Source organism: Hylobates moloch, unplaced genomic scaffold (genome assembly GCF_009828535.3).
Source record: "Hylobates moloch isolate HMO894 unplaced genomic scaffold, HMol_V3 SCAFFOLD_10, whole genome shotgun sequence".
Lineage (NCBI taxonomy): Eukaryota > Metazoa > Chordata > Mammalia > Primates > Hylobatidae > Hylobates > Hylobates moloch.
The window spans coordinates 69,524,007-69,539,849 of record NW_026652285.1 but is presented as its reverse complement, the minus strand read 5'-3'; the positions used below and the strand labels follow the sequence as shown (position 1 = coordinate 69,539,849).

Here is a 15,843-nt window from a genome sequence, read left to right as displayed (position 1 = left end):
ACACATGTTATCCTTCAATATGCAAACCCAATCAGTTGGACAGATAATTTTTTTTCTGGTTAGTCATAAGGCCAGATAGCATAGTGGTTGGTGCAAGATTCTGGAGTTACAGGGTCTGTCTGGATTCATATCTTGGATCAAACTGCTTCCTGTCCTGGAGATCTGGGCCAAATGACTAACTCTCTGAGCCTCAGTTTCTTCATCTGTAAAATGGAGTTAAGTAAGCTACCTCTCTCACAGTTGTTAAGGGGATTAAATACACTCAGTAAATAATAGCTCCTGTGACAGTCCTTGCTGACCTTTGTCCTATCTGCTATGGAGAGGGCAGATGATGGCCTCTGGTAGAGGAAGGAGAGGGATGATGTTTGAGTCAAGAGACATTTCCAAGGTGAGATGCTGCTGAGGTGTAGGAGAAAGAGCCCAAAGGCCTGATTGCACTCCTTTCATTCCTTGTCTCCAGCCTCCTGCCCATGTTACATATGGGAGGTGCATGAACCAGGAGATCTCTAGCTGATGAGCCCTCCTATGACATTTTAGAGGCAGGAGGACAAGAATGAGAATGCCATCCAAAAGGCAAACACAAATGTCTACATTTGATCCAAATTCAAACACAAAGGCCCAGAAACTTGGAAGTCAGGGGAAGTAAATTCTCAGTGGTGGGATTATGGGTCATTTCTCTATTCTTCATTGTTCTTATATTTTCTGCAAAAAAAAACTCTTTGGTAGTATCTTTTGGCCATGTCTTCTAGTGATGGATATGGATATACTCTATGAGTGGACAGTTCCATTCTTATATTTTGCACATATTTAGTACAAAATACCATACATGAGATATTTATATTTATGGTGTATATCTATAGAATTAAAATAGAAAAAGAAAAGAAGCCTATGATCACAGACGTACCAGTAACTAGAACCCAAAAGTATCTGTCAGGGAAAACACTGTATCTTATGTCCAAGGCCCAAGCCAGCAGACAGCCTCCTGAGGTGGGTGCAGGGGGTCACTCTCACAGAAGATATCTGTGACTGCAAATAATTCCTGGATTTTGCCATTTTTTATTGTGTTTCTCACCCCTACCTTCCTTCAGTTACCTACATTTTTTTCTTTATCCAACTGATACCAGCCCAATCCTTTTTTTAAAAAAATATTTCACCTTGTTAACAAAACTCAGAACAACAGGATGAGAATAAAATAGTTTTTTACTCACTGTTTCTTAATTTCTAAAATTAGTCTCGATGGAATTGTCACTTGTTCTATGAACTTGGCACTGGAAGTGTCGTTGATGAACATGACTGAGAAGGTGGAATGGGACTTGCTGCAATGCTCTTCTTCTTCCAGGGGTACAAAGACAAAATAAGTGTTTCCACTGGAGACTGTGAAGGACTCCATGTCCTCATAGTATATCTCCTCTAGACCCTCTTCCTTGTCGTCTTCCTAAGCAGGCAACAACACTAAAGTTGACTTGATATCATCAAATGGACTTGGAAATGCCAACCACAGGTTCCTTGATATCAGAGGTTGTAAACCAAATTTTGGGCCAAGATTGTGGGCCAAATCTTGCCTAGGTTTTTTCCCCACACACACATAGTGCTTTAAAAATTAGGAAGTTCTATACAAAAATCTGGGTTTCTAATTTCTCTTAAAACATCAGAAAATATGTCAATTCTGAGCCTGCATTCCCACACAGCATCTTTAGTTGGAGCTGAGTAATGTCTGCACAGTCTTCATCATTTGTCATTATTTTACACTTGGTCTCCAGCCCTCTTTCCTATTACATACCTGTGGGCATTTGAGTTTGGGATTCCTGCTCAAAAAGAAGTCTAAGATACCAATTTTTCCACAGCAATATACAAAATGATTCTTCTGCAATTCTATGATTATGAAATTCAAGTTATTGTTCTGTGATTTTGAATGTGTTTTGAGGACAAGATTTATTTTATGAGAGTTACTTCCCTGCACTCAAAGAAGAGCTCTGTCTGCCAGCTTGGATATGGAGCTTTTGAGGATAGGAAGAGAGAAGAAATAGACCAAGGTGAAGCAAAAGAGTCTAAGTTGATATATTCAATAGAGAGGTATTGAGAAGGAGAGAGAAAGAACCAGGGAGGCATAAAGAAAGCCATACAGTTGAAGAGTGACTTTAGAGTAGGTTGCAGGGATATGAGGAGAGGAAAATGAATTTTAGAAAGCATTGCTGTGGCTGGGTGCAGTGGCTTACACTGGTAATACCAGCACTTTGGGAGGCTGAGGCGGTGGATCATTTGAGGTCATGAGTTTGAGACCAGCCTGGACAACATGGTGAAACCCTGTCTCTACTAAAAATACAAAAATTAGAGGTCTGTTCCAAGATGGTTGAATAAGATTGGGAGGCTGAGGCAGCAGATCATTTGAGGTCATGAGTTCGAGACCAGCCTGGGAAACATGGTGAAACCCTGTCTCTACTAAAAATACAAATATTAGAGGTCCATTCCAAGATGGCCAAATAGGAACGGCTCCAGTCTGCAGCTCCCAGCATGATCAATGCAGAAGACAGGTGATTTTTGCATTTCCAATTGAGGTGCCTGGTTCACCTCATTGGGACTAGCTGGAAAGTGGGTGCAGCCCACGGAGGGCAAGCCGAAGCAGGGCGGGGCATTGCCTCACCCGGGAAGCGCAAGGGGTCGGGGGATTTCCCTTTCCTAGCCAAGGGAAGCCGTGACAGACTGTACCAGGAAAATCAGAACACTGCCACCTAAACACTGTGCTTTTCCAAAAGTCTTAGCAAATGGCACATCAGGAGATTATATCCTGCACCTGGCTCAGCAGGTCCAATGCCCATGGAGCCTTGCTCACTGCTAGTCTGAGATCGAACTGTGAGGCGGCAAGCCTGGCTGGGGGAGGGGCATCCACCATTGTTGAGGATTGAGTAGGTAAACAAAGTGGCCAGGAAGCTTGAACTGGGTACAGCCCAACTCAGCTCAACGAGGCCCACCTGTCTCTGTAGACTCCACCTCTGGGGGCAGGGCACAGCTGAACAAAAGGCAGCAGAAACTTCTGCAGACTTAAACGTCTCTGTCTGACAGCTATGAAGAGAGCAGTGGTTTTCCCAGCACAGTGTTTGAGCTCCGAGAATGGACAGACCGCCTCCTCAAGTGGGTCCCTGACCCCCATGTAGCCTAACTTGGAGACACCTCCCAGTCAGGGCCGACTGACACCTCATACAGCCAGGTGCCCCTCTGAGATGAAGCTTCCAGAGGAAGGATCAGGCAGCAATATTTGCTGTTCTGCAATATTTGCTGTTCTGCAATATTTGCTCTTCTACAGCCTCCGCTGGTGAAATCCACGCAAACAGCGTCTGGAGTGGACCTCCAGCAAACTCCAACAGACCTGCAGCTGAAGGACCTGACTATTAGAAGGAAAACTAACAAACAGAAAGGAATAGCATCAACATCAACAAAAAGGACATCCACACCAAAACCCCATCTGTAGGTCACCATTATCAAAGACCAAAGGTAGATAAAAACCACAAAGATGGGAAGAAACCAGAGCAGAAAAGCTGAAAATTCTAAAAACCAGAGCGCTCCTTCTCTTCCAAAGGATCACAGCTCCTTGCCAGCAACAGAACAAAGCAGGATGGAGAGTGAATTTGACGAGCTGACAGAAGTAGGCTTCAGAAAGTTGGTAATAACAAAATTCTCCGAGCTAAAGGAGGATGTTCGAACCTAACACAAAGAAGCTAAAAACCTTGGAAAAAGATTAGATGAATGGCTAACTAGAATAAACAGTGTAGAGAAGATCTTAAATGACCTGGTGGAGCTGAAAACCATTGCACGAGAACTACGTGACGCATGCACAAGCTTCGGTAGCCAATTCAATCAAGTGGAAGAAAGGGTATCAGTGATTGAAGATCATATTAATGAAATGAAGCAAGAAGAGAAGTTTAGAGAAAAAAGAGTAAAAAGAAACAAACAAAGCCTCCAAGAAATATGGGACTATGTGAAAAGACCAAATCAATGTTTGACTGGTGTACCTGAAAGTGACGGGGAGCATGGAACCAAGCTGGAAAACACTCTTCAGGATATTATCCAGGAGAACTTCCCCAACCTAGCAAGACAGGCCAAGATTCAAATTCAGGAAATACAGAGAACACCACAAAGATACTCCTCGAGAAGAACAACCCCAAGACACATAATTGTCAGATGCACCAAGTTTGAAATGAAGGAAAAAATGCTAAGAGCAGCCAGAGAGAAAGGTCGGGTTACCCACAACGGGAAGCCCATCAGACTAACAGTGGATCTCTCAGCAGAAACCCTGCAAGCCAGAAGAGAGTGGGGGCCAATATTCAACATTCTTGAAGAAAAGAATTTTCAACCCAGAATTTCATATCCAGCCAAACTAAGCTTCATAAGTGAAGGAGAAATAAAATTATTTACAGACAAGCAAATGCTGAGAGATTTTGTCACCACCAGGCCTGCCTTATAAGAGCTCCTGAAGGAAGCACTAAAATGGAAAGGAACAACCGGTACCAGCCACTGCAAAAAACATGCCAAATTGTAAAGACCATCAATGCTAGGAAGAAACTGCGTCAACTAATGGGCAAAATAACCAGCTAACATCATAATGATGGATCAAATTCACACATAACAATATTAACCTTAAATGTAAATGGGCTAAACGCTCCAATTAAAAGACACAGACTGGCAAATTGGATAAAGAGTCAAGACCCATCAGTGTGCTGTATTCAGGAGACCCATCTCATGTGCAGAGACACACATAGGCTCAAAATAAAGGGATGGAGGAAGACTTCCAAGCAAATGGAAAGAAAAAAAAAAAAGCAGGGGTTGCAATCCTAGTCCCTGATAAAACAGACTTTAAACCAACAAAGATCAAAAGAGACAAAGAAGGCCATTATATAATGGTAAAGGGATCAATTCAACAAGAAGAGCTAACTGTCATAAATATATATGCACCCAATACAGGAGCACCTAGATTCATAAAGCAAGTCCTGAGAGACCTACAAAGAGACTTAGACTCCCACACAATAATAATGGGAGACTGTAACACCCCACTGTCAATATTAGACAGATCAACAAGACAGAAGGTTAACAAGGATATCCAGGACTTGAACTCAGCTCTGCACCAAGCAGACCACAGAACTCTCCACCCCAAATCAACAGAATATACATTCTTCTCAGCACCACATCACACTTATTCCAAAATTGACCACATAGTTGGAAGTAAAGCACTTCTCAGCAAATGTAAAAGAACAGAAATCACAGCAAACTGTCTCTCAGACCACAGTGCAATCAAATTAGAACTCAGCATTAAGAAACTCACTTAAAACCGCACAACTCCATGGAAATGGAACAACCTGCTCCTGAATGACTACAAGGTAAATAATGAAATGAAGGCAGAAATAAAAATGTTCTTTGAAACCAATGAGAACAAAGACACAACACACCAGAATCTCTGGGACACATTTAAAGCAATGTGTAGAGGGAAATTTATAGCACTAAATGCCCACAAGAGAAAGCATGAAAGATCTAAAATTGACACCCTAACATCACAATTAAAAGAACTAGAGAAGCAAGAGCAAACAAATTCAAAAGCTAGCAGAAGGCAAGAAATAGCTAAGATCAGAGCAGAACTGAAGGAGATAGAGACACAAAAAACCCTTCAAAAAATCAATGCATCCAGGAGCTGGTTTTTTGAAAAGATCAACAAAATTGACAGACCTCTAGCAAGCCTAATAAAGAAGAAAAGAGAGAAGAATCAAATAGACGCAATAAAAAATGATAAAGGGGATATCACCACCAATCCCACAGAAATACAAACTACCGTCAGAGAATACTATAAACACTGTTATGCAAATAAACTAGAAAAACTAGAAGAAATGGATAAATTCCTGGACACATACTCCCTTCCAAGACTAAACTAGGAAGAAGTTGAATCTCTGAATTGACCAATAACAGGCTCTGAAATTGAGGCAATAATTAATAGCTTACCAACCAAAAAAAAGTCCAGGACCAGATGGATTCACAGCCGCATTCTACCAGAGGTACAAAGAGGAGCTGGTACCATTCCTTCTGAAACTATTCCAATCAATAGAAAAAGAGGGAATCCTCCCTAACTCATTTTATGAGGCCAGCATCATCCTGATACCAAAGCCTGGCAGAGACACAACAAAAAAAGAGAATTTTAGACCAATATCCCTGATGAACATCGATGCAAAAATCCTCAATAAAATACTGGCAAACCGAATCCAGCAGCACATCAAAAAGCTTATCCACCAAGATCAAGTGGGCTTCATCCCTGGGATGCAAGGCTGGTTCAACATACACAAATCAATAAACGTAATCCATCACATAAACAGAACCAAAGACAAAAACCACATGATCATCTCAATAGATGCAGAAAAGTCCTTCGACAAAATTCAACAGCCTTCATGCTAAAAACTCTCAATAAACTAGGTAGTGATGGAATGTATCTCAAAATAATAAGAGCTATTTATGACAAACCCACAGCCAGTATCATACTGAATGGGCAAAAACTGCAAGCATTCCCTTTGAAAACTGGCACAAGACAAGGATGCCCTCTCTCACCACTCCTATTCAACATAGTGTTGGAAGTTCTGGCCAGGGCAACCAGGCAAGAGAAAGAAATAAAGGGTATTCGATTAGGAAAAGAGGAAGTCAAATTGTCCCTGTTTGCAGATGACATAATTGTATATTTAGAAAACCCCATTGTCTCAGTCCAAAATCTCCTTAAGCTGATAAGCAACTTCAGCAAAGTCTCAGGATACAAAATCAATGTGCAAAAATCACAAGCATTCTTATACACCAATAACAAACAGAGAGCCAAATCATGAGTGAATTCCCATTCACAATTGCTACAAAGAGAATAAAATACCTAGGAATCTAACTTACAAGGGATGTGAAGGACCTCTACGAGGAGAACTACAAACCACTGCTCAATGAAATAAAAGAGGACCCAAACAAATGGAAGAACATTCCATCCTCACGGATAGGAAGAATCAATATCGTGAAAATGGCCATACTGCCCAAGGTAATTTATAGATTCAATGCCATCCCCATCAAGCTACCAATGACTTTCTTCACAGAATTGGGAAAAACTACTTTAAAGTTTATATGGAACCTAAAAAGAGCCTGCATTGCCAAGACAATCCTAAGCAAAAAGAACAAAGCTGGAGGCATCACCCTACCTGACTTCAAACTATACTACAAGTCTACAGTAACCAAAACAGCATGGTACTGGTACCAAAACAGAGATACAGACCAATGGAACAGAACAGAGGCCTCAGAAATAATACCACGCATCTACAACCATCTGATCTTCAACAAACCTGACAAAAATAAGCAATGGGGAAAGGATCTCCTGTTCAGTAAATGATGCTGAGAAAACTGGCTAGCCATATGTAGAAAGCTGAAACTGGATCCCTTCCTTACACCTTATACAAAAATTAATTCAAGATGTATTAAAGACTTAAATGTTAGACCTAAAACCATAAAAACCCTAAAGAAAACCTAGGCAATATCATTCAGGACATAGGCATGGGCAAGGACTTCATGACTGAAACACCAAAAGCAATGGCAACAAAAGCCAAAATTGACAAATGGGATCTAATCAAACTAAAGAGCTTCTGCACAGCAAAAGAAACAGGTAACCTACAGAATGGGAGAAAATTTTTGCAATCTACCCATCTGACAAAGGGCTAATATCCAGAATCTACAAAGAACTTAAACAAATTTACAAGAAAAAAATCAAACAACCCCATTAAAAAGTGGGCAAAGGATATGAACAGACACTTATCAAAAGAAGACATTTATGCCGCCAACAGACACATGAAAAAATGCTCATCATCACTGGTCATCAGAAAAATGCAAATCAAAACCACAAAGGATACCATCTCACACCAGTTAGAATGGCGATCATTAAAAAGTCAGGAAACAATAGGTGCTGGAGAGGATGTGGAGAAATAACACTTTTACACTGTTGGTGAGAGTGTAAACTAGTTCAACCATTGTGGAAGACAGTATGGTGATTCCTCAAGGATCTAGAACTAGAAATACCATTTGACCCACTGATCCCATTACTGAGTATATACTCAAAGGATTATAAATCATGCTACTATAAAGACACATGCACAGGTATGTTTATTGTGGCACTATTCACAATAGCAAAGACTTGAAACCAACCCAAATGTCCATCAATGACAGACTGGATTAAGAAAATGTGGCACATATACACCATGGAATATTATGCAGCCATAAAAAAGATGGGTTCATGTCCTTTGTAGCAACATGGATGAAGCTGGAAAACATCATTCTGAGCAAACTATTGCAAGGACAGAAAAACAAACACCGTATGTTCTCACTCACAGGTGGGAATTGAACAATGAGAACACTTGGACACAGGGTAGGGAACATCACACACCAGGGCCTGTTGTGGGGTGGGGGAATGGGGGAGGGATAGCACTAGGAGAAATACCTGTTGTAAATGACGAGTTGATGGGTGCAGCAAACCAACATGGCACATGTATACATATGTAACAAACCTGCACATTGTGCACATGTGCCCTAGAACTTAAAGTATTAAAAAAAAGTTTTAAAATAAAAAAAGAAATGGGAAAGAGTTTTTAATAGAGCAAAAGAAGGAAGAAAGCTAACATGGAAAGTCTTACTTTCAAAAAATAAAACAGGCTGGGGGTAAAAATGTGTGAGGGATTGGTAATTTCAATACAATACTACATAAGCTGAGATTTAATTTAAAGAAATGTACCTGCTATTGTATCCAGAACAGTACTAGACATGAGAGAAATGTTTAAAATATGGACCTACTCTTCAAGATATATAATCTCTCTGACAGAAGTGTGCATTCATGGATAACCATTCAAAGTAAGCTGCTAAGAAAACAGAGAGTTGCTTTGGAGGTGTACATAATTCTACCCTTTGAAACTTTCTTGGTGGCATTGCTAAAGATGAAAGTCTAACAAGTCGACTATGTTTGGCCCTATGATTTTGTTCCTTATGTTACCATATTCTCAATGAAAACTATGAATAATGTAAACTATAATTTTCTGTTTCCCTATGACTCGACATTTCATTAGTGGGAAAAAATAGCCTATATAGGAAAACAGGAAACATTAGCAAAAATGCAACTTAATATTATAAGGACATACATAGCCCTAAAGGGACATGTAGCAGAGCATAAAGGTGTATGTACTGGAAGGCCAGCACAGTAGCATTGGTTTGAGAAGGCAGTTAGCTTAGTGATGAAGAAGAATATGGATCCTGGAGTCAGGCTACCAGGGTTTGGAGCTTGGCTTTGGCAAAGAAAAGTTGTTTAGCTTTGATAACTCTCAGATTTGTCATCTACACAATGAGGATAAATGTAGTATCAACCTTACAGATTGGTCATGCAGATTAAATCATGTAATTCATGTAAAGTCCACAAAATGCCAGGCACATAACAAACACTCCTTAAAATACTGGCTATTGCTAATAACAACTCTCTAGGGCTAAGTGGTATAATATAAAGAGAAAAGAGTCCCAGCTTTTCCATTAGTAGCTGAGTGAGTTTGTGAAGTCCCTTATCTCTAGGATAGGAGCATTGTTTTGCATGCTTCTAAAAAGAGAATAATTAATAATATTTGCCTCACAGTGAAAATTTTACTGGGAAACAGAATAAGAACATGTATGCAAAAATACTTTGTGATAAGTAAAGTGTTAAACACATATGGGTTATTATTTCACTTAACAATTCCCTTGTTCCCCCTTTAAAGAAAAAAAAAATACAAAAATTAGCCGGGTATAGTAGTGCATGCCTGTAGTTCCAGCTACTTGGGAGGCTGAGGCAGGAGAATCACTTGAACCTGGGAGGCAGAGGTTGCAGTGAGCTGAGATCATGCCTCTGCACTCCAGCCTGAGTGACAGAGTGAGACTCCATCTCAAAAATAAAAATTAAAAATGTTTTAAAAATAAAAATCATTACTCTGAGTAAAGAATTGGATCACTGTTAGCAAAAATAAAAAAAGTATTAATACATTATCACTCACCCCGCAGAAATACAAAAAAAAAAAACTCCAACACCCATCAGACTACTATGAACACCTCTTTGCACACAAACTAGAAAATCTAGAAGAAATGGATAAATTCATGAACACATACACCTCCCAAGACTGAACCAGGAAGAAACTGAATCCCTGAACAGACTAATAATGAGCTCCGAAATTGAATCAATAATAAATAGCCTACCAACCAAAAAACAAAAACAGAAACAAAAACCCAAACCCAGGACTAAATGGATTCACAGCCAAATTTTACCACATGTACAAAGAGCTGGTATCATTTCTGCTGAAACTATTCCAAAAAATTGAGGAGTACGGGCTCCTCCCCAGCTCATTCTGTGAAGCTGGAATCATGCTGATGCCAAAACCTGGCAGAAACACAACAAACAGAGAAAATTTCAGGCCAACATCCTTGATTAACATTGATGCAAAAAATCCTTAACAAAATACTAGCAAGCTGAATCCAACAGTACATCAAAAAGCTAATTCATCATGATCGAGTAGGCTTTATCCCTGGGATGCAAGGTTGGTTCAACATATGCAAATCAATAAATGTGATTCATCACATAGACAGAACTAAAAACAAAAAACACATGATTATCTCAATAGACACAGAAGAGACTTTTGATAAAATTGAACACCCCTTCATGTTAAAAATCCTCAACAAACTAGGCATTGAAAGAACATACTTCAAAATGGTAAGAGCCGTCTATAACAAACCCAGAGCCAACATCATACTGATTGGGCAAAAGATGGAAGCATTCCCCTTGAAAACCAGCACAAGACAAGGAGGCCATCTTGCACCACTCCTATTCAACTAGTATTGGAAGCCCTGGACAGAGTAATCAGGCAGGATAAAGAAATAATAGGCATCCAAACAGGAAGAGAGGAAGTCAAACTCTCCTGTTGGCAGATGACATTCTATAGCTAGAAAACCCCATGGTCTCTTCCCCAGAGCCCCTTGGTCTGATACACAACTTCAGCGAAGTTTCAGAGTACAAAAGCAACATACAAAAATCAGCAACACACCAACAACATCTAAGCCGAGAGCCAAATCAGGAATGCAATCCCATTCACAATCACCACAAAAAGAATAAAATACCTAGGAATACAGCTAACCAGGAGGTAAAGGTCTCTACAATGAGAATTACAAAACACTGCTCAAAGAAATCAGAGATGACCAAACAAATGAAAAACCATAAACATCCCATGTTCATGGACAGGAAGAGTCAATATCTTTAAAATGGCCATACTGCTCAAAGCAATTTATGGATTCCATGCTATTCCTATCAAACTACTAATGACATTCTTCACAGAATCAGAAAAACTATTTTAAAATTTATATGCAACAAAAAAAGAGCCTGAATAGCAAAGGCAATCCTAAGTAAAAAGAGCACAGCTGGAGGTATCACGTTACCTGACTTCAAACTATACTACAGGTCTACAGTAATCAAAACAGCATGATACAAGTACAAAAACAGACACACAGACCAATGGAATAGAATGCCTCACACCTAAACCATCTGATCTTCAACAAAGCTGACAAAAACAAGCAGTGAGGAAAGGACTACCCATTTAATAAATGGTGCTGGGTAGTCATATGCAGAAGATTGAAACTGGACCCCTACATTATACCACATACAAAAATCAACTCAAGATGGATTAAATACTTGAATGTAAAGCCTAAAACTATAAAAACCCTGGATGATAAAATAAGAAATACCATTCTGGACATAGGACTTGGCAAAGATTTCATGATGAAGATTCCAAAAGCAATTGCGACAAAAACAAAAATTGACAAATGAACCTAATTAAACTAAAGAGCTTCTGCACAGCAAAAGAAACTATCAACAGAGTAAACAGACAACCTACAGAATGGGAGAAAATAATTGCAAACTATGCATCTCACAAAGGTCTAATATCCAGAATCTATAAAGAATTTAAATTAATAAGCAAAAACCAAACAACCCTATTCAAAAGTGGGCAAAGGACACAAACAGACACTTTTCAAAAGTAGACATACATGTGGCTGACCAGTATATGAAAAGGTGCTCAACATCACTAATCATTAGAGAAATGCAAATAAAAACCACAATGAGATATCATCTCATAACAGTCAGAATGAATATTATTAAAAAGTCAAAAAACAACAGATGCTGGCAAGATTGCAGAGAAAAGGGTATGCTTATTCACTGCTGGTGGGAGTGTATTCCAGTGTGGCAATTTCTCAAAGAACTTAAAACAGAACTACCTTTTGACCCCACAGTCCCATTATTGGGTATAAAGCCAAAGGAATGTAAATCATTCTACCATAAAGACACATGCATGCATATACATTTATTGCAGCACTATTCACAATAGCTAAGACATGGAATCAACCTAAACGCCCATTGACAGTAGGACTAGATAAATAAAATGTGGTACATATAAACCATGGGATACTATGCAACCATAAAAAGAATGAGATCATGTCCTTTGCAGCAACATGGATGGAGCTGGAGGCCATTATCCTAAGCAAACTAACAAAGGAACAGAAAACCAAATACTGCATGTTCTCACTTTTAAGTGGGAGCTAAACAAAGAACACATGGGCACTAGAAGGCGAACAGCAGATACTGGGAACTATTTGAGGGTAAAGGGTGGGAGCAGGGAGAGGGTCAGAAAAAAAAACTACTGGGTACTATGCTTATTACTCCACTGACAAAATTATCTGTAAATCAAACCCCCATGATACATAGTTTACCTAAATAACAAACTTGCACATGTACCCCGAACCTAAAATAAAAATTTTTTAAAGTATGAATAGTATGAATATTTTTGTAATTCTCTTTCTGCACCTCTATGGAGACTGGGCCACTGAAGACCCCAGCTTACACCAGGGATAAACACAAAATGAGCACAGCAAACTTTCTCTATGCCCAAGAATGAATCAGTTGATGGCTTACCTCACCCACAGATAAACTCTCTTGCTCTTCCTGTGCCTCCTTCTCCTCCTTCTCTTCCTCCACCTTCTCCTCCTCCTCCTCCTCCTCTTCCTCCTTCTCATCTTCCTCCTCTGACTCCTTCTTTTCTCCTTGACCCTTCACATTCTCCTCATTCAGGGATGGGTTTAAGGAGCTCTCTCTTTCAACCTGCATTTCTTCCAATCCCTGAATAGAGCCCTCTTTGGACTCATCAATCTTCGCATGCAGTGGAGATTTTTTCTGTTGCCCCAGCACCTCTTCAGTTATGAAGGACTCCATTTCTTGATCGTTTTCTTCTTCCACCGCTTCTACTGACCTGGCAGCACTTGTCCCACTACTTATGCTTTCCTCACTTCTGCTCATGTCCTCTTTAGACCCTTGCTTCTTCCTCAGTTTTCTCATTCTCTTCTGGGAGGGTTTTTCATGTGCTTCTGTTGATGATAAACACCAAAGCACGAGGAGAGACAATTTACTGATGCTGCCTGGATTGGGCCTCCCAACCCACAAACGCATAAGAGCGAAGTCTGGGAGAATAAAACTTGAATTGAAAAAGTGTTACCTGGTTGCCTGAATTTGAAAATGATTTCTCCAGCCAAGTTCTACAAGGAAAAACCAAGAGTCACTGAAGGACCTGCACTGTCTTTCTTCAGAGTGCCCCCCACTTTTTTTTTTGAGAGGAGTCTGGCTGTCTCCCAGGCTGGAGTGCAGTGGCGTGGTCTCGGCTCACTGCAAGCTCCACCTCCTGGGGTCACACCATTCTCCTGCCTCAGCCTCCCGCGTAGCTGGGACTACAGGTGCCCGCCACCATGCCTGGCTAATTTTTTGTATTTTTAGTAGAGATGGGGTTTCACCGTGTTAACCAGGATAGTCTCCATCTCCTGACCTCGTGATCTGCCTGCCTCAGCCTCCCAAAGTGCTGGGATTACAGGCGTGAGCCACCACACCCAGCCCAGAGTGCCACTTTTAAGTAGAAGGACCCATCCCTCCCCTTTAATATCTGATGCAGGCCTTAACCAACTTAGTTCCCTGGGGTAATTGGGTTGTTCTCAATCCTGGGAACCAGTTTTTCTTAATTCCAAGAAGGCTAGCAAACCCTTATAGCACACAATGGGTAATCATGGAATTAAAGTTCATTATGATATATTTTTCGGCAGTGATCTGGAGCAAAGGGCAAGAAAAATATAAACTGAGGGATGCAAACAAAGGGCAGAAATCTGCTGCATTCTGTGCTAGATGGAACAGACACAATGGGCATGATTTACATGATCCTGAGAGCCCCCTTGTAAACCCTGCAAATTTCCTGTTTCACAGGCTCTGGGTGAAGTTTTGGATATTCTGTGTTGTGGATAACAGTGCAGGCTGTGGAATTTGCAGGTCTGGATTTAATTCCCAGCTCCTGACAGGCTAAGTGATCTTGGGCAAGTCCTCTACACCCTATGGGGCTTAGCGTTATCTTCCATGAAATGGAGATCATAATAATGCCTATACCTTTAACCCAGGTGACCCAAATGATCTCAAAGGGCAGGCAATGAGCTCGCCATCCTATAGCTTGAGCTTCCCCCTCAACCTAGGTGGCACAGGGAGCAGCTATTAGCAATCTAAACAGGAATCTCTTCTGGGAGGAGAGATGCTCAGGGAAGGAGCCAGGTGTCCTGTATATGTGGGAAACCTTTGGCCAGGTTCAATGCCAACCACAAGCATTTCCATTCAGGCCAAGCAGGACTATGGGTAGTGTGTGGGAAAAGAGCCAAACTCTGGGGGATTCAAACCATGGAATCCCAAGTATTCATTCATTTACTCAGAGAGCATTTATTGTGTCTAAATTATGTGAAAGACCCTTGTGCTAATGACAATCAAAATTGAATAAAAATTAAGGCATACTTGCCCTTTAAGAAATACATTATAGTTGGTTGCTCCAGACTCCTGTATTTGACAGCAACTAAGCACAAAAAAGTTCAGAGCTCTGAGAGGTGGCAGGGGCTGAGCAAGTTGAGATGAGGGGTCAGGCTGAATGAGTGGGAGCCTTTCTCTTGGTAGTGAACTGGAGGTATGGGTGGGTTTGGGATATGTGGAGACAGAGGGAGCATGATGAGGAAGGGCAGCAGGCAGGGGGCACATGCCAGAAGAGGGATGAGTCTGCTGGACCAGGGGGAGTCCAGGTGGGAAGCAGAGAGAGTGGGGTCTTTGTGGTTGTCTAGGGACTGTAAGTTGGATTTGGTGGGGGCTGCACAGTTGGGGAGGGATTTTGCAGGAGAATAGGTGGGTTAAAGCTATATTTTAGAATTATGTGGCAGTGGTAGGTATGATAAATGGAATTCCAAGAGCCACATAAATTAAACTTTTCATTATAAGTCCATTCAGGCTTGAGCCCTGAATTCTGAACCCTTCAGCCTCTTTTATACTGAGAAAGAGATGGTCTCTTTAGAGACACTTTCAGCTTCTTTCTTCTTGCGTCGATTCGAACTCTGCAGGGTTAGGGATGGCTTTCAAAGTCTAGGCAGATCATAACAAGAAGTCAGCCTCTCCCTTAGCTTCTTCATGAGTGGCTGGGTGTATCATCGCCCTTTCCATACCTGTTCAAAGATTTCACGCACAAAGAAGTATTGGCTGAGGGTGGAGCTGTAGGCGTTGAGTTCTTTCAGCATGATCGCTGGGTACTCCATCACTTCCTTTGTCAGGAGGGTGTGAAAATATTCATACCTGGGAGGTAGGTAGGTAAGACAGGAGACCCCAGCTAGAAACTGCACCCCTGACCCCAAGGAAACGCAGCTCTGTGTAGAGCTGCTGTGTGGCTGCTCTTTTATAGCAACAGTCCT

General features: G+C 40.9%; 1 protein-coding gene across 4 annotated transcripts in view; it reads right to left on the bottom strand.

The window, feature by feature from the left end:
* The window catches only part of CCDC180 (coiled-coil domain containing 180), a 97,839-nt gene that overhangs the window by 32,040 nt on the left and 49,956 nt on the right, over nucleotides 1–15,843 (bottom strand). For all 4 annotated transcript variants that reach the window (XM_058445518.1, XM_058445517.1, XM_058445515.1 and 1 more), the window contains exons 22-25: nucleotides 15,601–15,727; nucleotides 13,587–13,626; nucleotides 13,010–13,458; nucleotides 1,209–1,435 (exon numbers count right to left, since the gene is read on the bottom strand). In XM_058445518.1, coding sequence (XP_058301501.1) covers nucleotides 1,209–1,435; nucleotides 13,010–13,458; nucleotides 13,587–13,626; nucleotides 15,601–15,727 — 843 coding nt within the window. The remainder of the gene's footprint in view (nucleotides 1–1,208; nucleotides 1,436–13,009; nucleotides 13,459–13,586; nucleotides 13,627–15,600; nucleotides 15,728–15,843) is intronic.